This window comes from Empidonax traillii, unplaced genomic scaffold (assembly GCF_003031625.1).
Source record: "Empidonax traillii isolate 1590-97213 ecotype Southwest subspecies unplaced genomic scaffold, ASM303162v1 scaffold1462:size220982, whole genome shotgun sequence".
NCBI classification, from domain to species: domain Eukaryota; kingdom Metazoa; phylum Chordata; class Aves; order Passeriformes; family Tyrannidae; genus Empidonax; species Empidonax traillii.
Window position 1 is genome coordinate 197,190 of NW_020956655.1, and position 23,793 is coordinate 220,982.

Sequence of the window (23,793 nt, forward strand, 5' to 3'; positions counted from 1 at the left end):
AGGGAACGGCCCTGAGTCCCACAGCACCCCACACCAGGCGGGGCTGGGGCCAGCACACACACAGCACCCACACAGCACCCACACAGCACCCACACAGCACCCACACAGCACCCCCGAGGCACAACACACACAGCTGGATTTACACAGCGCTCCCTCCACGGCGCCAAAAGTCACCCAACGCGTTGGAAACAAAAACTGCAGCACTCGGGGCAGAAAATAATTTCTTTATACATGAGAGGAATCTGTAAAACACAACACAAAGCCCGAAATACAAGGGCTGCACTGACCTCCAAGCAGCGATCCTGCCAGCGGCGCGCCAGCATCTCCAGCAGAGGAGGCCGGAATTTATCCAGCCCCAGCAGGTCCGGGAGCATCACGCAGTGCATGGCAGCCAGCTGGCTCCAGCCTGGAAAACACCGGGAAGAGGGCTGGAACACACCGGAGCAAGCTGTCCTTATCCCCCTATTTCACCTCCTACCTGGAGCAGGGATATCGATAAATTACAGCACACTCAGGAGTTATCCCCTTAGGGATTACATGGAATTTTCTGTCCTGATCTTAATTTTTGTCCTGATTTATGCAAATATAGCCCAGCACAGTTGGCCTGTATCCTCATTTTTCCACCTAAATCTTATTTTGAGACGCTTACTCCAGGTGAATTCCTGCTACAGGTCTGCAATAGTGAGTAGTTCAAACCAGCAGAGAGAAACATGGAGCTCAACTGCACAGTGAGTACAGATGCTGCTGAAATACTCCATGGGCAACAACTATTTAATAATATATTACTATATATTTAATATTACATTCAATATCTCACTGACTGCAAAAATACTTCAGGTGAACATATAAATCTACAATTTTTGATTTCTCAGCAATATTGGGCACAAAAATCTGAGTATTTTCACCAATCAAGCGCTTCCTGGTGCTGAAGAAATTATATCAATTTCCCTTCAAAAAAAGGACTAAAAGAGGAATTTCCAGTTAAAGAAGTAAGAATTTATACACTACCACTAAAAATTCTGATTTAAAGCAACTTGCCCACAGGGTGTTGTGCAGAAAGACATTCTTCTCAAACACAGTAAGTATTTCTTAGACCAAACTCATCTCACCACCAACCCCAAGCAGTTTAAATACACCCCAAGTCTTCCTAAATGCCAAAAATCAGATTTAAATGATGTGAAACCGATTTTCTCTGGTTCATTTGCAGGAGCTTGTTAAGAGAAGCTCAGAGGGCAAACCCATACTCAGGTACCCCACTGGCAAAGAAAAATTCCTCTATAAATCAAATTAAAAATGTCATAGCAATGATAAAGGATTTTAGCTGAAGGTAAAGGGTAAATAGAAAAGTGAGGAAGGAATACCTTCATTGACTAAGAAACAGGAATGTAAAGGAGGAGCAGTGTCAGAGTGCCCAGATTCCGTGTTAGAAGGAGCAGCAGGAGCAACTTGCAGAGCAAAGAAGGAATAAAAGAGATAAAAAAAGAGGAAAGTGAGGAAAGCAGCTGCAGAAAAACGGGTTAGTATCACTGGAGAATGGAAACAACTTCCAACTGAAATTTTCAACTTAATGAGAATATTCAACTTAAAATATTCAACTGAAAAAATAAGATTCAACTGAAAAAATAATATTCAACTTAATGAGAATTCCAGGTTTTCCAAGAAGTGAGAGGCAGACATGCAACTGCAGAGGAACATGGAGACAGTAAGAGAGACTTGGATGTTCACAAAAAACAAAAATCCCTGGAAATAAAGTGATTTTAAATATGTCTTTAGACAGGTGCACTTGGTTTGACTATAAGCTATAAAAACAGCAGTTGGGCTGCTTCTTCTCATGCTTTTCCCATATTTCCACAGATTTGGGATTTGTACTACTCGTTAAGGGCCCAAAAAGTAACTCTTAATGAACCTGGGCTGCCCTACCTGTCACTCCAAGATGTCCCAGCATGAATTCCTGAAGGTTAGCTGGAATCTAAGTTAATTTTTAAATGGGTCTCCAGGGGAATAATTGTAAGTTTATACCAAAGAAAGGCCTAAAATCCTAAAGGAGAAGGACACAAATTCAGGCCTGGCACGCAAACCAGTGACATTTATCTTGGACATTCTCATTTCACTGAGAATTTGTTACGGTTGGAAAAGACCTTGGAGATCATCAAATCCAACCAGGAACCAGCCCCACCACACCCTAACCACGGTGTCCAGCACTACCCCGAGCCCAGGGGCCACATCCACCCCTTGAGAGTCCTTGAGGATCGTCATCTCTCGGTGTGAATGTGATTTCTAGGTCGTTCCAAGCATTATCCTGCCACGAATGCTCCGTGACTCCGGCATTATCCCACGGAATAATTATCCCATGGGCTGCACATGCCGAGGTCACCGTGGGGACCGGCAGGTCACTGCTGCCACTTCCTCCTGCAGCCCCCCAGCAGATGTCCTGCACAAGCATCCTCCCGCTAATCCCTCCCTTTTATTCCGTTGCAGAACAACAATGGGATCAAGCTCCCGGACGGATCAGGCATTGTCTCTGGAATGGGCTGTTTGCTTTGCAGGCTTTTGTCACCGGGGGACATCTGCATCCCACCTCCCTCTTCCAGCCTTCCCACACCAACGGCACGTGGGCAGGGTGATGGAGTGAATCCCTTCCAACCCCACTCGCAGTAGGTGTATCCAAAAAGCCGCTTATTTCAGGGAAAATAGCAATTTTAAAAGCAATTGTAAATCCCACCCCAGCCTGAAATTAAAGCTTCACTCCGGAATTGTTTTGCCTGGGTTTGCTGGAGTTGTTCCTGCTCTAACAATGTGAGTAGTTCCAACCAGGAGTGAGCGACACTGAGCTGGGATCAATATGCAACGATTCCTTGTCAGGGAATGACTTCATGGCAGAATCAGCACCTTGTAATGATTCTTAAAAAGTTCTTAATCATTAGTAACTGTATCTAGGTTGATATTACACTGCTGCACTACCTTTTTAATATTACAATATTGCACTACTTTTCCCTCCCATGTATAACCCAACAGTATTGTGATGCTGGATGACCAGGAGATAAATCTGGTGTCAGGAGCTGGAAGGACAGATCCAGTGGTTCCAAATACTACTTACCTTGTTTAATTTGTCCTTGTGCTGCATGGCTGGAAATGGGAGGGGGTGGCTTCACTCTGGCCATCTCCGGGGTGCCGGGCCTGGGTGGCCTAAATACAAAATACCCATGGAGAGACAAACACAAAACATCCATGAGGAGGCACATCAGTTACACCACCAAAGGATTTCTGGTGGAAAATACACCAAACACACCAATCCCACAGCAGAAATACTCAAAATATGATGCTAATTCAGGCAGGCCCTGTTAACAGCTGCCAGCTGCCCAGTGATGTTTGCTGTACCTGGTGGGACCTTTCTTCATGTGGTCCCCGATGAAGGTGGCGTTGGTCATGCTCATCAGGGTGTTGGCCAGGGAGATGACGGAGAGCAGGTGCTGGGTGGTGACGGCGCGGGACACGCCGTAGGTGCCCTTGCCCAGCCCCTCCGTGACAGACATCTTCCTGCCCAGCTCCCCGCTGTCACGGGCCGCTCTGCCCACGGGCTGGTTGTAGCCAGGGAGCATCAGGGACATGTGGCCTCCCCTGGACACGAGGCCGAAGGACACGGAGCAGTGCGGCTTCAGCATGCCGAGGCGATCCAGGCACAGCTCATCCAGCACGGAGTTCAGGCCCCAGGCGTGCAGGCAGGACATGAACAGCTTGGCCGTGTCCATGGTGAGGTTGTACTCCAACAGAGTCAAGGGTTTGGATTTGCTGGAGCGATATTCCGGGTCGCCGTCTTCCCTGCGCTGCCTGAGGGCGTCCTCATCCTCGTCCTCGTCGTCCAGAAGGTGCTCTTTGATGTTCTCCTTGATGGTTTCCTTGACCTGCTGGAAGAGCACGGCTGCCCGTTTGCCAGTGAGGAAGGAGCCTCCCTTGTCAGAGCCCCCGGAGGCTTTCTGGAGGTTCTCTGGGGAGATGAGGGCGGTGTTGGGCCGGGAGGCCTCCTCGGTCAGCAGCTGGATAATCAGGGCCTCCACATCAAAGAACAGCACGTGGATGTCTGGGTCTGTCAGGTTGGTCTTGATAGCCTGAACCATCAGGGAGTTATGGGAGTATTTCGGTAAATTCCCCTGGAAGAACAAGAGAACAAATTGAAATTCCTATTGAGAAACCCTTTGATCCAAGTTCAAAACTCACACCCTCAAAACACAGAAATCCAACTCACAGACATCTGTGGGTAAATAAAGTTCTCCATGTAAGACACAAGTTCACATTTCTCTCTCCTGAATTCTACAAGATCAGCTATATTCCAAGGAACAACAAAAATCCAGTCTTTTGTTATTAAGCTTAAAACATATGGAATATTTCAGATTTGGAGACTGAACTATAGAATCAATTTATGCTGTTGCAGAATAAGCTACTCAAATTCACGCAGATGTGCAGTTACTGCATCACTTGTGGGTGCTGGTGCTGGTGTTCTAAGGAATGTTCTCACTAAGGGAGATGTCTTTCCAGACACGACAGAACAGCAGAAGGTAAAGGAAGGGACGACCGGGAGAAGCCGGGAGTGGAGCAGTGCTGCCCTCTGCTGGCCACAGCCCAGAACATTCCCTTTGGAAACATTTGGAAATTGGGAACATTCCCTCATGGAAAGGGCTGTCCAGCCCTGGCACAGCTGCCCAGGGCAGAGGTGGAGTCCCCAGCCCTGGGGGGATATAAAAGCTGTGTGGATGTGGCACTTGGCAGTAGGGGTTAGTGGTGGGAACAGTGCTGAACACTCAGTGCTGTTGGAGTGCTTTTCCAACCTGAAAGACTCCTCGATTCCAGATTCTGACAGAGACTTGCCATGTTTTATTCCTTTCCGGAAACAGACGCTCCAGGTGCTGTCCCCCACTGACCTTATCCGAGGCCTCGGACGCCAGCAGGTTGGTGGCCAGGGTCTGGAGCTTCTGGTGGGCCACGTTCTTGAGGGCGGCCAGGCTGCGGCGCGTCATGGCCTGCTTCAGGTTCACGGCCGGGTGGCTCAGCGCGTCCACGGCGGCGGGCACGGCCTCGTCACACGCGTTCAGGATCTCCACCGCCGTGATGCCCATCACACACCTGTCCAGGGCACCTGCGAGGTGTGGGAGAGCCTGACTTCCTGTGGGAACAACTCGCAACGCCCCATATACCACAGGGTGAAAACACCTCCTCGCAGCATCGGCGTAAAACCCTTCGTGTGTTATCGCCCGGCTTTAACTCCCCCCTCAGACAGCTTCCACAGGACTGTCAGCAAAGCGATACTGGCACGCACTAAAAAGTGATTATCAGCATCTGTGAGCTCACCGGTGTCCATCTGCCAGACGTACACGGAGCCATCGGAGCACCCCACCACCAGGTAGTCGTCAGAAGGCCTCCACTTGATGACCTGGATGGGGAAGAGGTGGCGGGATGCCAGCATGATGCACTTCTTCTCCCTCAGGCTCAGCAGGCCCACCGAGTGGTCACTGGCAACGGAGCAAATGCAGTGCTGCACTCTGGCCTAATTAAAAAACAACCACCAAAAAGAGAACAATCTTAATCATCATGCGGAGAGTTTCTATTACAAACCTTTTCCCCACTGGACAAAGCAGGGTGACCAAAAACCTATTTTATAAACAACAACAGGCACCTCAACCTACAGTTACGCTCATTGGAAACAGAACTGCCTGAGCAGAAATTCCATTTAATGCATCCTCACGCACATCATAAAGAGCAAACAGGAATAAACCATATTTTCTCGAACAAAAATCAGAGAAAAGATGATTTCCATGCAATTAATGTCATTTTGTTCACTAAAATTGTACTTACTCAGCCACGTTGTATGAGGCAAAATTGCCTTTAAAATTTATTCTTAGCAAGTTCAATAAACCCCCTGTTTTAAATCCTATATATAGTACTAAATGACATCCATAACTATATGCTATATATAATACTATATGACATAACATACATAATAAAATATCTGGCATGGATTATACATGTTATTATCAGCATTACTATCATAATTATTATAGTATCATAATAATAACAATTAAGCCCCTACACACTCACACTGCAGTTCTCTGGGGGCACGAGCAGCTGGGTGATCTCTCCGCCGTGGACACAGAAGATGTGCTTCATCTCTCCCGAGAAGATATCCCAGATGATGACGGAGAAGTCCACCCCTCCCGAGATCAGGTACCGCTGGTCGTAGCGGGAGGAGACCTGGTGAGGGTACAGCAAACACGTGATTTTGTTCCGGTGGCCTCGCAGCGTCCGGTGGGGCGGCCAACCTGCGATTGGGGTGAGAGGGGCGAAGGGAGAAAAAAAGGGAGAAAAACCAGAATTCAGCAGAACAGTCAGCAATCCAAGATGCTGCTCTTGATTAAAAAAACCAGACTCTCTGCAATTCATGTTCTTAGAGAATTAACCCTGTTTTTAATATTAGCATTTTTTTACATTAAGAAAAAATCATTTTGGTATAAAGTTATATAAATTAAATCAGTTCTCTAGAGGAACCAGTGCAGCCCACAGCCTTGTACAAAACGGACAAGCCCTGAGGTGCATTTCCAAATATTGACACTTCTTTATGTACCAGCACTAGGAAGAATCTACCTCCAAATATTTGTTCTGCAACTCTGATCACAGTTACAACGTTATACCCAAATATCCAAGGGCAGCCCAAGTACAACTCTTGGATACAGAGGAATCCGGGTGGATGAACTATTTTCCCAAGGGGACTCCCACTGGTACAATACCCAGTGCCACAAACAATTCCAGAGGAGACACATGTCCCCTGCCACATCTTTGCTGCTGCATCTCAGAAACACCCAGGGGAAATATCCAAGGCTTTCCAGTGGACCTTGGCTGGGCGATCAACTCCATTGTTACCACCCGGGATGCTCACCGTGTAACAGAACATCACGGGATTGAGAGGATTTGCGCCATAAAACAACTCCTGCTCACTCAGCCAAAGCATCTGCGGCCCCGCCCAGGCGGCGGCCGTACCTCTGCGCAGCATGTGCTCCCCCTGCAGCAGCTGGACGATGGCGGTCTGCGTGGCCGGCACGATGACGATGCTGCCGTCCTCGCGGCCGCACACCAGCCGCCCGTGCGCCGGGATGTACACGCTGGCCGTCACCCGCAGCGGCTCGCTCACGTTGGGGATGATGCTCAGCTGGTCGATGATGCCGGCGGGACGGGGGCTGAGCTTGTCAAAAGCTTCCTGCAGGGATACGGAGGTGGTTGTTTGCAGGCCTGTTAAAAAGGAGGGAAAGAAGAAGGAAGGGGTGAGGCGGGAGGAGGATTTGAGCAGCCTGGGCTGGTGGGAGACATCCCTGCATGTGGATCTGGACAACCTCTGAGCTCCCTTCCAACCCAAACCACTCCTTGGTTCTACACCGGAAACTAATGTACTGACTACAAGGACAATGCTAATTAAGATTTTGACCATTTATGAAAAATTGAAGCTACGGTAACTCTTACATAAATAAAGCGAATTAAGATTTCTATCAGGCATTATCAAATTATCTCACTATAACTCTTACAGGAAGGGAACAATTAAAGCCCAACTTCACGGATGTCTGAGAGAACCAGCAGGGCTTTATGCAGCAAAAGCACACCTAAAACACAAATTCCCGTTAAAAGATCTGGCAGCAAGGCTGGTGATCAGGTACCTCTCGCACTCTCTTGCTGTTCAAGGGTGTCAGGCACGCTCCAAATGCACAGTCGCCCCGAGGAGTCTCCTTGGATCAGCAGCTTGTAGGAAAACTCTCCTTGTGCACAGAAGAACCGAGTAACTGGAGGACATATCAGGAGCTGTAAAAAAAAAAAATAAAAAACCCAACAACTTCAGGCCACGTGCAAACCACGAGCTCACCTCCACATTTCTCACTGTGCCTTTTAAAAGCAGGACAGAAATGACTGCTGTCCGCAAGAAAAGCTCCAAAGAACCAGAGGTACCTGTTTATCTGCTCTGTCCAACACGCTGTACAGTAAAGGTGGAATCAAGTTTTCCACTGCTTTCCCCACATCTCTGCGGAACGAGTCGCTGGCTGGGAGGCAGCTGGGTGTAAGGACAAGGAGAAAGGAGTAAAATTCCCTGCATTTACAGAGTGATTACTACCTTAGTACATGGATGTTGCTCTCATCGTCATGCTCTGATCACCAGAGGGCGAGGAAGGAGTTTCCATCAGATTTACATTCAATATTCAATATAAAACTGTCTCTTTAGCCAGAACACAGATGTTTGCACGTCATGAAGATGTCAGAAGGAAAGGTTTTGGTTTTACTTGTCATTCTACACTTGTTTAACCTCTCTGATGCACAATTTTAAATGTATATCATAGTTTTATATTTACGTGTGTATTTTCAGCTGTTTGCACTTTCCCTTACTGGGTCAGTATTTCAACATTTCTCCAGGTTTTACCTCAAGACTAAATAAATGGAGTATTTAATTTTTGGCTACCTGGCTGGTAATTTATAGATAAAACTTTGTCCATCCTCTGTCCACACAATCACTTTATCAGCTGCCACAAAGTCCCCACCAGTCCAGGTCTGATCGTTTTCACTGGGGACTGAACATAAGAGGGAATAATCCCCAGCATCAAAAACCTGAGAAGAAACACAAAAGTGGTGTCATGAATCTATCACAGATGAAAATGCCCAGACAGCAGCTAATTTTGGGTTTAATATCACAGAATCATGGATGGAATGGTTTGGGTTGGAAGGGATCTTAAAGATCCTCTAGTGGGCAGAGATTTAGATTAAATATATATTAATATATTAATGAGATATACATGAAACTTATAAACAGAATCCCACTGAAAGGACTTGGAGCATCTTGATGTAGATGTTTCAGTGCAATTGAATGAAATGAGGTTCCAGGGTGAGAAGGGCCCCAGGGGTTGCTGCCTTACCCTCCAGTACTTGGAGCACACGACCAGCAGCGAGCGCTGGGTGAACGCACAGAAGGAAATGCTCTGACAGTTCTGGCAGTAAATGGGCTTGGACTCCTCCTCGAACACCGGCGTGGTATCCTGAAAGCAACCAAAACCAACATCAAATTCATTCTTTTCCTGCTCAGATTGAAGTCAGGACCACGCCAGACACCACGGAACAGGGACTATGGCATTTCATAGGGTGCCCCAGGGCTGATTTCTAAGGGAAACCCAAACACCTGGAGCGGTTCTGATTCCATTATTCCTCATAAGAAGATCTGCAGGAGCACGTGGTGTCCTCTTTGGGCACTTAAGTCTCCCCAGTTCCCCAGCAGGATGGATTAGTGGTGCTGATTTAGTCAGTGAATCACCTTGCAGTCAGGTAGGAAACTGGAATGAAGCAGATTCCACTGCCATTTCATTCCGTTATTTAAGTTCTTTTTTCTCTAATTGCCAAACATCTTTTGCAAGGTGTTTCTGTGAGGAGTTAATTTACCAGAGGTCTGAGATGTGCAGTAAATCTCTCAGACTTTTATTCACTAGTATACAGGGAGCTGGAGACAGTCCTGGAAAATGAATATTCCTAAAAGCTGTATCCTCTGCTCAGCAAATATGAACCCAAATCATTAAATGGTACAAATAAAAAGTAGATTTGGAAAAACTGGAGATTATCCTACTCTAAATTTTGAAATCAGTTCTCTGGGAAGGATTCGGAGTTCTGCTGGGAACTTGGATCACTAAAGCAAAATTCTGGAAGTTGATTTTCAGCTGGCAAAGAGCAATATCCTCAGAAAGAACAGGGAAGAACAGGAATAAAATCCTCCGTCCCTCCAGGAAATACCATTAATCCAGCAGCCTCTGTGTACCTGGAGCCGACTGACTTCCGAGGTGATTATCCAGACTTTCAGGATGCCGGTCACGGAAACTGCCACCACCGTGTCCTCTGGGAAACACAGAAACGAGGATGAGATCACAAGGACTTCTTCACTTGTGCATATCTGAGTGTACAAATACACTGAGGATAAACTAAAACTAATCACAAAACCACTCCTGGAGTGTTTGCTTCCAAACGGAATGTTTATTTGCAAAGATGATTATTACGAAACAAGGAATAAGTGAAAGGTGTTGTCAGGAAACACTTGATACCACAGCTCAATTCCAGATGTTCCAGCAATTTACACGTTTTGGGGATAGCAACTGAGCTTTCCCACCCTGGGATTTTGGGAACATGCAGTTTACAGCTGCTGTCAGCCTTAACCCAAGACAGAAGTCCTTCAGTCAGGATCTTCTCCTTAGTGTTCCCCAAATCTCTCAGGAATTGCAGCGTCCATAACGGACACACCTGCACGAGACACCTCTCTGCCAAAAATTACAGCCCACCAAATTAACTCCAATTAGCAGAGCGAAACAGATCTGTGCACAGGTAACATTTAAACCACGTCAACCGATCCACCCTGGAAGTGTCCAAGGCCAGGCTGGAGCAAGCGGAAGGTGTCCTGCAGCAGGAAATAATCACCTTGTGTCCTGTTGGATCGGATGATACTCATGGAGCTGATCCAGTCAGGAGAGATCTTGGATATCAAGGAATAAAGAACCTCAAGGCTGGTTGCATCCACGACCAGAATTTCTGGATAATGTCCATGGCATAAGAGCCTCCCCTCCCGCTGAGAGCCGACTGTAAACTGATAGAACTGACAACACACAGAAATTACACGCCGTGTGGGCCACGGAGCCCTTCACCTTCAACCCAAACCACAGTGTTATAACTGCACTGTGACACCCACAGCTCTGGAACCCTTCCCAGGACCGACCTGGATTCCAGTGTGTGCGCAGGCCAGCTTGGTGAACTCGATGCATCTCCCATCGTTCACATCCCACAGGCACATCTCCCTGAAACACAGAAGGCAGCTTCAAACTGCAGGGAAACCAGCCCAGGCTTCCAAGCATTTAAATTAAACACCTCTGCACCAGGAGAACCTTCATTTGACCTTTTTATTAGCGATTATATGAATTGTGTTTAGAGAAAGGAAACAACAACATCCCTGCCTTTGCCAGACATATTTACGTGGATATCAACCGCACAAGAAATCCTTTCCCCTTCCACCCTCTAAACTGCTGCTCTCATTAGTAAATGAAACCACTTAGAAAAATTAAATGTATTTGCTGATCAATTTTTTCTTAAGGATAAAAAAATCAGACACAGCCCCAGTGTGAAATACAGATAATCTGGGGACAGATTTCCATTATTTGACAGTTCTGCATATCAAAACTGCTCAGAAACTCACCCACTCTCGGATGCACTCACTATATATTGTTTTTCACTGGAAGCTGAGGCCTTGGATAAACAAGTAACTGAGGCTGTATGACCAAACAGCAGAGCTCTGGGATTAATCTGGGACCAGGGAGAGAAAATGGGAAGTCAAAATAACATAGGCACCATTTGAGAAACAGAATACACATATTCCAGCTTCCTATTTCATGTATTATATATCTATTAATATACACATATTTAATTAGCATAGCTGTGGATATATAATCTTGAAAGAGAGTTTCTACTTAACGCTGCCATGCCAATTTGGGGAAAAAAAAGGCAATCGGCAAACTAACGTCAATATTTATAAATCTATAAACCAATACTTAAAAATATTTATAAAATTGGCTCAGTTTGAATGAAAAAAATGACAGGGAATATATACATAGGAATTACTTTAAAAAACTTCACGCAGGGACAGCAACAAAGTTCAAGAGCCAAAAATCTCTCTTTTTAACCTGCAGCAGTCACTGTGGTGTCAACCCTGTGGTGTCAACCCGAGCGCTGCAGAGGGGGAGGACAGGCACCCGAGGGAACGGCAGAGCGATGACACAGCACCCCCGGGGAATCCCGGAGGGAACACTCATTACCTGCAGGTCCGGGGCGAGGTCCCACAGGCAGATCTGCCCGTCGTGGCAGCCCGTGACGATGACGGAGGCGCCGTCCATGAGCAGCAGGGAGGACACGCAGTGCGTGGGGGCGCGGCGGCCCCACAGCACGATGGGCAGCACCAGGCTGTTCCCGGCCATCCTTCCTGCCTGCCTGCAACACAGACACCGGCGGTGAATGCCACAGGGACACCGGGAGTGCCACACGGACAATAGAAGGGGTTTTTTATCCACAGAGGCCCCAACCAGCACATCCCTGTGCACACAGATAGTTCTGCCAAAATCACTCTTTTCAGAGTCATTTTGAACTAGCAAATGTTTTAAGCCCCAGTTATTATATCCCTGATATTACTGCATCCCTGATAGCATTATACCCCTGATATCACATATCTGATATTACTCTATGTCTGATAGCATTAAATGCCTGATTATACAGGTATTTACGTTGGAATACGGAATATCCCGCACTAGGTGAAACTAGTCTTGTGTAACCCACTGATAAAGTGGATTTTGGCCATTGTCCAGCAGGAAATAGGTACAACCCTATCTTTATGGCAACATTTGGGATCTTATAAAGATATTGACACAAAAAACACGGAGAAATTTGAACTGTCACGAGGCCAAAATTGTCTTGGTGCCTGGGAAGTGGAAAGAAAACAGAAACTCAAGTTGTGGCAATAAAACCCAGTTGGATTAGCACAAGATTTAAACCCCCAAACAACCCTGTGTTGTTGGTAGCAACATTCCCAGCTCGCCAACCACTTGCAGGTTTTCAGAACTGACATTTTCTTATCGGTGAAGAGGTTGTGCTAAATAAATAACTAAACATGCCTGCCACGCTGCCTTGTGGAGGTCCGTGCTCTGAATGTCCCAGCTCACACCTGAGCAGCATCTCCGACTTAGAGGAGCGTAAACACAGCGACAAAGCAGGATTCACTGGAGAAATATTTTAAAATGCGTGCCTCCTCCTCGCTCTTTTCATTACAGATAAACATGGATCCTTCCAGTTTGGATTCCAACAGAAATTCCTGTCACCCCTCACCCACACCAAACCCAGAGTGCATTCTCCTCCCAGAAAGCAGTTTCTCATCCCCATAGAAATCCAACACGGTGGTGTCCATGGAAAAAGGGGAGGGAAGGGAGAGCAGCAGGGTGATGAATAGCTAAGGATGACAAACACAGTTCCCTGGAGCCTCCCACTGCACTCCAGTGAGGGGTTAACGTGGGTTTGTTCCACAAAATCCACAGCACAAAATCAGCATGGTCACATAAAATGCCACTTCAGAATAAGGCAACTCATTTCTTGCAGCCCACTGGACTAAATTAATTAAAAATTATTTAATTAAGAGCTTTAATTTAATAAAATTACAAATAAAGACCCCAAATCAAGAATGGAATCTATTGCAACCTGCTACACTGCAAGCCCCACCTGTCCATGCAGTGTTAATTGTTATGCAATGCTGGATCAATTGTTCTGTCTGGACAATCACAACAGGGGAAAATGAATTAATTAAAAATTTTAAAGAATACAGCAACATACATAGAGCCACGATTAAAACCCCCCCTTGATTTACAGTGAAATAATCATAAAAATGGAATAAAACCAGAAATAAAGTGTCCAGATGCAATAGAACAAAATGTAACCATCAACAACCAGAACGAAAGCACCCAAAGCAAACAAAAATACACATTTAACTCTTAGCACCCAATTCTGGCTAGGAAATGGCCCATGAATGACTAAAGCTGAGCTGAGAAATGCCAATGAGCAACAGAAAAGTCTCTTCCCATTCCTCCCACGTCCGACTGCTCCTGCTTCAGGGACCAAGTCCCGCTATTCCCATGTCACCTGGTTGTCAAAAACACTCCCCTACAGGGGCACAAAACTGTTCCTCGGAATTCTGCACTGAGAGCTCTCCCCAACTCCTTACGAACACCTCAAAATCCACACCACTCAGAACAGACAGCATTTCCCAAAGGAACATCTCAGGTATCGAAACGGCACACAACTAACCCATGCCAGAGTTTCCATGCAGAGAAAACACAATCCAACCCCTGACAGCCCCAGGATATTTAAATTCGGGGCTTTGGGAGAGAGAGGAAAAAGAAGAACTACCTCTTCCCTTCTCCTGTTTGCCTATGGTGCCGCCAGGCCTTCAGAAAGAACTTCCTTTTGAGGAAATACCACATCTTAATTCCCAAAGAATTCAGAGCACAGAGCTCGGCCCCCGGCAAACGCCGACTGCAGCCCCTGCGAGCACCAGAACCCCCCTTTTGTCTGAAGCAGATCAATAATTGCCTTTTTCACATCAGTGATGACAAACTACGGGAGCAAATCAAGCCTGTCCTGCTGCCAGATGGGCAAAAAAGCAGCCAGGGAGTCATTCCACATGAATTGCCACAGCCCAGCTATTTATAACTCCCGAAAGCAGCGATTTCTGCAGGAAAGGGAACTTTCAAGTGGAAAATGGAGCTGCCACGAGCAAAGTTCTTCCTGTTAATACTTCTCGGCCTCCACTGGGTTGGTAAATTTGTCTCTATTGTTTCCACAAGTGCCAGGATTTCAGTTATCTTCCCCAAAATACAGTGAAACAAGGAGTTGCTGTTATTTTACACATGTATGCTATTTAATGTGTTAATGTGATAGAACAATCTGGTGACTCTCTGAACTGCTCTGTTTAAGGCTGGGATTTAGGCAGATTTAATAGTCTGGGATCAGTCCCTATTTGAGTAAAGCCATTAAACTGATTTTTCAAGTGCAAGATATGAAATGCTGAATCCAAGGCTCACCTAAACACCTTTATCAAGCCAAGTTGTTTACACTGAAACCCATAATAAAGATTTTTACAGCCAGAAAATCCCCCAAACAGAATAAATCTATGGGAGGAAGAGGTAAAACATAAGCAAATCCACCACTGTCACACCAGAGCAGGGCAACAGCCAAGAGCTGCTCTTCCCAAACATTTTTATTGTCATTAAATAAGGAATTAACATTAGGAAAAAATACTGCAAAATAGCATTAAATAGTATAAACCAGCTATAAATGGGTGTTTACACATTTTCTAAAAATCTGATTATTCTAAATTTAATTACAAATTATACTTTCTATTTATTACTCAGGCACAGAGAAACAGGACTAATGTGGGGAAGACAATTAAAACACTGCCCTGGATATGCAGCAGGTTCCAAAGCAAGGCAGAGGACAAGATAATAATAATCTGGGACTCCAAACTGCAGTTAATTGACCCCTTGGAAGCCGCTCCCAGGTTCTCCTGGTGCCTCACGTGCTGACACACCAAACCAGTCCAGAAGGACAGTTATCCCCGGCAGCTGGATAACCCCAAATCCTACCCCTGGGTGCCAACAGGGCTGGCACAGGAAAGGGCAATAAAACAGAGAGGCTGCGAGGCCACAACAAGGAATTTCAGCCCCCACAGAGCATTAACTCCGTGTGAGCAGCCTTTCCTCAGGCCATGCTCCACTAACAGGGGCAGAGACCCCATCCATGATGAACCTGGGGCTTGTTTTGGGGTGACGCTTGCTGAAATCCGGAGTCCAATCCTGCCCCTGTAATGGGGCTGCTCCCTGGGGCTGTGGGCACCTGGAGAACTGTATCCCTGGAGAACTGGGCACCTGGATACCTGTGTCCCTGGATACCTGGAGAACCGTGTCCCTGGGCACCTGGACGCTTGGATAGCCGGTCCCTGGGCACTCAGGCACCGGGGGGCTCGGGCACCTGGATACCCGGGGCTCTGGGCATCCGAGTACCTGGGTGCTGCATTGCCCGGGCACCTGGATACCTGGGTACCCGAGTCACCTGGATACCTGGACACCCGAGTCTCCGTGTCCCCGGGTTCCCGCGCAAGCCGTTCCCGGTGTCCCCGCGTTCCGGTACCGCCCGGTGCCGCAGAACCCCCGGCCCCACAGGCCCCCGCAGGCTCCGCTCCGGGGGCTGGGCTGGCCCCTCCCGGTATAGCGGCCCCGTTCTCCCGGCCCCCCTCCGTGCCCCGCTGTCCCGCTCTTACCGGCTCCTGTTCCGTGTCCCGCTGGCCCGGCCCGGAGCCGCGGCCCCGGCCGGCTGACACCGCCGGCTCTTACGGCACTGCCGCAAAGCGCGGCCGCCGCGCGGCCGCCGTGCCTCACGGCAGCCGGGTCACCGCGGGAACGGCCGGCCCGCGCTCGGCGCTTTCAGGGAGATGGGAATTACTCACTTAATTAATTACTTATCTAACGGTTACTGAAGGGCTTTCAAGTTATAAGAGCTGGGAGCAGAGCTCGTCGTTTTCAGCAGGAAAAGTGCCGTTATGAGACATCCGGAAGTGACACTTACATGTTATCGGGTAAATTCTATGAATTCTATGAAATAATAACGTTATTATGCCCCTATTAAAAAAACCCAGTATCAGAAAACCAAAAAAAAACCCAAAAATTACATAATTTCCGCCTATAAAAGAGAAGCGTCACTCCGGAACGTCACAAAGAAAAAAAAAAAAAAAAAGTAGCGAATAGCAAACTACGAGAATTAATATGTCGGCAGAACTCCCCGCCCACAGCTCCCGCTCTGCCCTCACCCAAAATGGCCGAAGGGCCTCCGCGCCCCTACCCAAAATGGCGCCCGGCGGCACCGCCCGCCCCTCTGTGCCCTGCCCAAGATGGCGGCGCCACCGCCCCGGCCCTCCCAAGATGGCGGCGGAGGGCGGTGGTCGGGCGGAGCGGCCGCGCCTGCGCCCGTGGCCGTGGCCGTGCCAGCCCCGCGCCAGCGGTGCATGCCGGGCGCCCTGCCCGCCGTGACGCTGCACATCGCTCCGGCGCTGCCAGCGGGGCCGCTCCGCCACCCGCGCCGCGGCCATGGCGGGCGTCAAGGTGATCGCCAACGACACCGAGTTCCAGCCCGAGCTGAGCGCCGCCGGCTCCCGCCTGGCCGTGGTGAAGTTCACCATGAGGGGGTGAGTGAGGGCGGCCCCGCGCTGCCGCCTCAGCCGCCCGGCACGCACCCGCGCTCCGCTCTGCCCGTGTTTGTGTTATTTATTCCTGGCCCGTCTGGGCTTTTCGCGGCGATCTGTAGCACAGATGCGGGTGTGGGCGCAGCATCAGCGCCGTGGTTCTGTTCCTGCGGCACACCCTCCTTTTCCCGCCGAGCCCGCTCCCCCTTCCCCTGCCAGCCCTCGCATCCGGGAGGATCGGGCGCTGCGCTGCTCCAAAACCCCGATCCGGGTCAGGGGGCTGCACAGACAACAATAAAACATCCCAAACTTCTCCAAACATCTGTCCTCACAAAACTTCACTGTATCCTCGCGCTGTTTGCCGAGGAAAGGTAGACATTCTTTTCCTCCTCAGCAGGGATTTGAGGTACAACTGCGGTGAGATCTGGATGAATTTGTGACCAAAGAAACCTCAGCGATTGAATTGTTCACATTAATCTGTGAATAGTGATAATCCCAGGGGGTTTGGGGCTTCAGAGTGCACCTCGTTATTGTCTGGTTGCTGCTGCTGAATTCGGGTTTTTTTTTAGCTGATTTTCTACATTTGAGCGGTTTTGATTTTAATGTCTTCTTTCCCTGTGAGAATATCCCTCTGCAGGAATAGCTGCAGCTGGACACTTCCTATGTTTTTGGTGGCACAGAATAATTAAAAAATGACATATTTTCAGCCAAGGTGATGGAGTTAAATGAGCAGAAAACAGGGCCATATAAATAACAATGTAACCAGTTATTCCCATAAATTAATATGGGGATAACCAGTTACTGGTATAAATGAGATTTATTGTTGTAAGCATTTCACGATCCCTGAAGCTTTGATACATTACCACCATTAAATATTTAAGTCATATGTAAATGCTATTTTTCCATGGGAATTGATGCGGAGCAGTGGTATGATTTTTCTATTAATAGTGTTTTTTTCTGCTTTTGCCCTCCTTCATATCACTTTATTGAGCAGTTGAAAATGCTGCAGTTAAGTTGCAGATATGAATTAGTATTAATTAATAGGTGAAACCGCTCACGTGACATGGAAGCTGGGAATTAACTCCTCATCCTTAATTGTATCACCAGCTGGCAGCCAGGTAGAGGGGTTATTTTTGCACCAGGATATCGGGAAGAGTGGGAATGTGCTGATTCCGTTTGGGGCAGGCGTTTAAAAAGAAAATTAAAGTGGAATTAAAGGGAAGTATTTTTTTTTCACAGATGTGGCCCTTGCTTAAGGATAGCTCCAGCCTTCAATGCCCTGAGTAACAAATACCCGCAGGCCACGTTTTTGGAAGTGGATGTGCATCAATGCCAGGTTGGTATGAAAGAAAAACCACTTTTAGCTGGAAGAGAGAGAACAGAGAATGGGGAGTTTGAAGGCAACATCAAACCCTTCAGGCTTGATGCTAAGAGGGGTGTCCTGAGGCTGTTGCCATGTTTGGGGCATCACAAATAACCATACTATGAAATTCACTGTTTAGCCAAGTTTTCTGGCAGTGCCCACTGTGCTGTCCTTTGTTTAATCAGCGTGCTGAGGGGTTATTAAGTATTATTAATTATTATTAAGATAATACTTTACATATAGAATCTAGCATCAGTGTGAGTTAAAAAGAGTCCTTCCAGCCAAATATTGGTGTAATTATCGCGGGGAAAAAGCAGAAATGCAATAAATCAGTGTTACTGGTGGGACTAGTGAGACAGTGGTGAAGGTGAGCTGGTGATTGACTTAAGGGTCAGTCAGACAATTAACGGGGACTGGTTTCTGCCTCCCAGGGCACAGCTGCCACCAACAACATCTCCGCAACCCCCACGTTCCTGTTCTTCCGGAACAAGGTGCGGATCGACCAATATCAGGGAGCAGATGCCGTGGGCTTGGAGGACAAAATCAAACAGCACCTGGAGAACGACCCTGGGAACAGCGAGGACACAGACATCCCCAAAGGATACGTGAGTATCTCCCAGGAGTTTTGTTGGAATGCCTGGATACTAAAAAGTCTTTGTTTTTTAAGCACCCTCCAGATCAAATAATAGGATTTTAGGCAAAGCTGCCTCAGAAAATCACTTATCTGAGTTTCTTTTTCCAGAAAAAAATTAAATATTGACATGCACACATTTAATAAGCATGAAAATTCTCTTTAGTCATTAAAATAATTAATTTTATGTTTATCACAAATAATTACATTATTGATAGTTAAGCAATACCCCCCCCTTTTAAGTGGCTTGGAGCATGCAGAGCTGGGAACGTAAGACTAAGCTGGGATGGGTTTTAATTAAATTGATTCTAACTCCAGGCCAATGCCTGTGTGTGACTTGTGCTCTTGTTCAGCACAAATGTATTTGGAAGTTCTCCCTGTGGCAAGTTCCTGGTTCTTGGGATGGTAGGTGGCTCCAGGGATGCAGGATTTAAGGGATGAGTCCCACCTGTAATCCCCGTGTTTTGTGTTTGTGCAACCCCTGCGCCGGGTGGGACTTCCATCCCGGGGCTGAGCAGCTTCCCGAGCCCCCGGCCCGCTCTCAGCACGCTGTTGCCTGTGTTCCCAGATGGATTTGCTGCCGTTCATCAACAAGGCCGGGTGCGAGTGCCTCAACGAGAGCGACGAGCACGGCTTCGAGAACTGCCTGCGCAAAGACCCCTCCTACCTGGAGTCCGACTGCGACGAGCAGGTGCGGCACGGGGGCACATCAGGGCGACGGGGCACGGGGGTTATCCTGGCATTGCAGGGGGGTGCAAAAAAACCGGGATACAGAGCTCATTGCAGCTTCGCACACCGCCAGAATCCCGGTCGGAAAAGCGCTGGCTGGTATTTAAAGCGTGTGGGTAGAGGGAGGTGTCTGCATGGTTTTACTGCAGGGCTCCCTTATCCCTATTTCTTGTGCCAAGTAAGTTGGTGTTTAAGTGAAGAAAACAGTGTTTAATACGGGGTTTTTTGGTTTGTTTCCCTCCGCAGCTGCTTATCACTGTCGCTTTTAGTCAGCCTGTCAAGCTTTACTCGATGAAACTTCAGGGGCCAGACAATGGTGAGTGAAGGGTCTGGGTGTTGGATGTGGGACAAATATAAGGAATTGTCATACTTTTATATGCAAGTGTAATTACTATAGTTTTATACACAAATATAAGTATTTGGGATGTTTAGTACACAAATATAAGTATTAATGTTTGATGCACTGCAAAGAGACTCATGGATTTAACTCGAGGATTAAGGTGAGAGCAACTGAAATGTGAACCTTTTTTATAGTAACTCAGTTTACATTATGAAATCACGTCAAATTCATAATTAGGTGTAATTTTGGGATATAATATCCAAATGGAATCCCACCCCTCTCTTTTAACCCAGGGCAAGGGCCAAAATACATCAAGATCTTCATCAACCTGCCACGCTCGATGGACTTCGAGGAGGCGGAACGCAGCGAACCCACCCAGGCCCTGGAGCTGGGCCCAGAGGACATCAAGGAGGATGGGATCATCCAGCTCCGCTACGTCAAATTCCAGAATGTCAACAGTGTCACTGTGAGTCCCCTTCTCCAAGGGCTGAGCACAGGCTGGAAACCACGGCCTTCTGCACCCTGGAGGGGGAAATTCCCCTGGAGTAACTCGGGGGCTGCCCAAACAGCATGACATGGATGTTCATTCCAGTGAATACTGAAAAGGGTTGGACTTGATGATCTCAGAGGTCCATTCCAACCCATCTGATTCAGTGATTCTGTTCTACTGAGCTGGGACTTCTTAGAATCCAGTTTTGCTTCCTCATTGTGGCCTCAGGGCAGGGAAGTGGAAGCTGGGAAAATCCCAGCTGGGTGGGGTTTTGACAAACTACCAGGAAGACATGAGCATTCTATATATAATTATTTAAATTAGGAGGACAGGAGCTCATCTAAGTGTTAGAGACCTTTATAATTGGGAAAAAAGTGTTAATTCGGTTAATTTTCTCAAGCACCCCATGTTTTATATATTAAGTGAGAGATGGAGAGTTTAACTCCCTTTTTTTTTTTGGTCTTTCTTTCCTGTTCAGTTGTTTGTCCAGTCCAATCATGGTGATGAAGAGACAACACGAATCACATATTTCACATTTATTGGCACTCCAGTGCAAGCCACGAACATGAACGACTTCAAACGAGTGAGTCCTATTCCTAAACCCACTTCTTACAAGGTTTTGGTCATTCACTTTGTGAGAATCAGTGGTAAGAATGTAAAGGTGAAAATTTGAGGGGCTGGCAAGTTCTAAACACCAACAGCAGTGTTATTTTTTAACAGCTGAGATTTATATCTTGGTTTGGGGACTCCCTTTTTTGAACCTTTAACATAAAGGGTCTTATTTTAAAATATACTCCTTTAAAAATTAGCAGCCTTTGAAAAATGCTGCTGCAAACTCCCGTGGAGGTGACAATAACACTGAGAGCACCACAACCAATGTTACAAATAAACTTTAATTTCAGAAGGTTAAAGCACTAACACCAACGTGGCACCCACTGAATTTATAACAGCAAAATCTGACCTTAACATAAAACTGGATTTCTTTGCAGGTAATAAGTTAATAAAAAGGTTTAACAGGCTTTGCTGCCTTTCACTGCAACTCAAAGTCATTAAAAAGTTGTTCTAATAGACTAAAATTCACTTAATCCAGATTGCAGGCCTTCCTCATTCTTCCCAAGCTACAAATCTGGGAGTTGCTTTGTTGGTTTCTGTGGCTTTTGAAATTGGAAAGGAGAACATGTCTGTGGACACAGTACTCCTGGAATTGTGCTGGGCAGGTCAGGATGGGAAAGGAGTGCTCACAAATGGAGAAGCAGGGCTGGGTTATGAACTGGCTGATCTGTCCCAGCCAGATCCTCATCAACACTACATATATCAGCCCTGTTTTCCTTCCTGAACGTGGAGTTTGGGGAGGAGGGAAGTCTTTTAGAGCGATGGAAAATAGGGACACCAGGGAGGAAGTTGCTGCTTAGGCCCATGGAGAGTAGTGGGAAGAGCCACAGATAAATACTGACAGGGTGGGGGATATGTTTTGTCCCCTCTGGAGTAAATTCCGTGGTCCTCCTCAGACCTGCCTGTTTGCACTACACGTTTTTACACCTTTTGCTGCTGCTTTGGTTCTTGTAACGCTCCTTCTGTTTGTTTTCCAGCTTAACTCCCCATTCCCAAAGAACTAAAAGGGCAGAAGAAACTAAAAAGTAATAATGGGATTGGTGTGGCCTCGCACTCCTTCCCTGCCTCCCTCTGCTCAGCTCCTGCCCTTCCCACAATCCCAGCACCTTCTCCACATCCCACCTCACCAGCTCAGCTTCCCCCTCCTCTCCCTGCTCCAAATCATTCCTTAAACACTTCACTTGCCCAAATTCTGCCCCGGTTTTGCCCTGAACTTGCCATTTTAAGGTCACACCAAAGCGTCCTTTCCCAGAATTTTGTGGGGCTGCAGGAGATGCTGTGCCAGGGCTCCTTTGTAATATCTTAATGGAAAGGAAGGCAAATGGAATTAAACCCTCCTACCTATGGGTTTAATGAACATTTCCTGTGGGACTGTGGGGTGGGATGGGCAGAAAACAGGTGGGGTTTGAGCTGAGATGCCAAAATATCCATATCCATGTGCTGGGTTTTCCAGATAATTCACATGGGCCACTTGTCCCTCTCTGACTCCGACTGGTATCGAACATTTTTGTTGGTATTCCATACTTCCTAACACCTAATCCCTAATCTTTTAACTCTGGTTTTCCTTTTTCTTTTCCTGATTTCTTTGCCTAATCTGTGTGTGGACACAGTTTGGAAGCACAGCAGGGATAGATTTTGCTCCATGATAAGTTTAACTGTATTTTTTTAACTGGATGAATTCACTTCATCTGATTTTGTTCTTCTTCCCTCACATTGCCAGGTTGGAATTTTCCCGCCTTTGAGCATTAGGTTGAATTTCCAGTTGGAAATGCTCCTGATTAGGGATTCCTTGAGGTGAAAATGGGAGAGAATTCCTCCCTGTTGCAGTTTGACAAGGAATTAAAAAGGGGAAGGAGGAGGAAAAATGCTTCCAGTGGGTCCAAGGATTCAGGGCTGAGGGGGCTGGGTTTTTTTTGGAATACCTGTGAGTTCCTGGATTGTTGTACAGGTTTGAGCTGCATTACAAGGTCAGTATTTTCGGGGAAGCCCATGGAAAGGATGCCGAGGAAAGGAGCAGCCTCAAATTGAGCATCCAGGGCTTTTTTCCCCACTTGAATTTTTGATGGAGTGTTAAGGTTTAATGCTTGACATGTAACCTGGATTTTGGAGTGTTCTCTCGCAGTTCCCGTCTCCTAACTCCTCCCAAAAGAGCCTTGCTGTGTTCAACACTAAACAGAAGGGTTTGTGTGTGTTCCCCATCCCTCCTAAGCCTGGGAAGGATTCCCATCCCTCCGGGAACGCACGCTCCTGGATTCGCTCCCTGGGGATTGAGTTGCACTTGGATTTACCCAAACCAAAAAAGTCCTGCCCAGGGGGTACGAAACATTATTCCTATTTTTTTTTCCCCTCTTCCAGGTAGTTGGCAAAAAAGGAGAGAGCCACTAGGAAGCAAAGCCACTGGAAGGCCTTATCCCAGTCCGAGATTCCCCTTTTCCTCTCTGACTCCTGGATAATTGCTTGACCATAACCAGAGACTGTCCGTTTGATTTACTGCCATTTCCAATAAATCATTGCTTTGAGCTGGAGTGTGTTTCTGATGTCCTCCTCCTCCATGGATCTGTAGATAAAATTCCTGATTTTGGCCACGTTGAATTTTGTTATTCCAACAGTTCTGACTCTTTTATTCTATTGGAACTTCCTGACTCCAGTGAAAAGCTCCACAGAAAATGCTTGCTCAGAGTTTCTAATGTCAAACACAAGAGAAATCTGAGTTACCTGGATCCTTATTGCCACAAAATACAGCTAAATTCTTGAATAGGAGGAACTTCACCTGTTTAATTCCCATTTCCCTCCCAAGTCAGAGCAGAGGAAG

General features: G+C 47.0%; 2 protein-coding genes across 4 annotated transcripts in view; one reads left to right on the forward strand and one right to left on the reverse strand.

The window, feature by feature from the left end:
* Window positions 1–15,969, reverse strand: part of WDR7 (WD repeat domain 7) — a 35,425-nt gene extending 19,456 nt beyond the window's left edge. The window contains exons 1-18 of one of the 2 annotated variants that reach the window (XM_027907437.1): window positions 15,899–15,969; window positions 11,859–12,030; window positions 11,243–11,349; window positions 10,769–10,847; window positions 10,474–10,648; window positions 9,824–9,900; window positions 8,937–9,056; window positions 8,486–8,631; window positions 7,981–8,083; window positions 7,695–7,836; window positions 7,027–7,275; window positions 6,091–6,311; window positions 5,344–5,539; window positions 4,917–5,131; window positions 3,379–4,148; window positions 3,098–3,186; window positions 1,362–1,445; window positions 288–406 (exon numbers count right to left, since the gene is read on the reverse strand). In XM_027907437.1, coding sequence (XP_027763238.1) covers window positions 288–406; window positions 1,362–1,445; window positions 3,098–3,186; window positions 3,379–4,148; window positions 4,917–5,131; window positions 5,344–5,539; window positions 6,091–6,311; window positions 7,027–7,275; window positions 7,695–7,836; window positions 7,981–8,083; window positions 8,486–8,631; window positions 8,937–9,056; window positions 9,824–9,900; window positions 10,474–10,648; window positions 10,769–10,847; window positions 11,243–11,349; window positions 11,859–12,017 — 3,051 coding nt within the window. In that variant the 5' untranslated portion in view covers window positions 12,018–12,030; window positions 15,899–15,969. The remainder of the gene's footprint in view (window positions 1–287; window positions 407–1,361; window positions 1,446–3,097; window positions 3,187–3,378; window positions 4,149–4,916; window positions 5,132–5,343; window positions 5,540–6,090; window positions 6,312–7,026; window positions 7,276–7,694; window positions 7,837–7,980; window positions 8,084–8,485; window positions 8,632–8,936; window positions 9,057–9,823; window positions 9,901–10,473; window positions 10,649–10,768; window positions 10,848–11,242; window positions 11,350–11,858; window positions 12,031–15,898) is intronic. The other variant, XM_027907438.1, reaches the window with a different exon arrangement.
* A 674-nt stretch (window positions 15,970–16,643) lies between these two features.
* Window positions 16,644–23,506, forward strand: TXNL1 (thioredoxin like 1). Of its 2 annotated transcripts, XM_027907436.1 has the most exons (9): window positions 16,644–16,819; window positions 18,056–18,152; window positions 18,611–18,784; window positions 19,379–19,501; window positions 19,786–19,855; window positions 20,173–20,345; window positions 20,848–20,952; window positions 21,959–22,006; window positions 23,337–23,506. In XM_027907436.1, the coding sequence occupies exons 1-8, from the start codon at window positions 16,722–16,724 to the stop codon at window positions 21,983–21,985; spliced, it is 867 nt and encodes a 288-aa protein (XP_027763237.1). In that variant the 5' UTR covers window positions 16,644–16,721; the 3' UTR covers window positions 21,986–22,006; window positions 23,337–23,506. The 2 variants fall into 2 exon arrangements, with proteins under 2 accessions (XP_027763237.1, XP_027763236.1); XM_027907435.1 differs by lacking the exon at window positions 21,959–22,006.
* The last annotated feature ends 287 nt before the right edge of the window (window positions 23,507–23,793 follow it).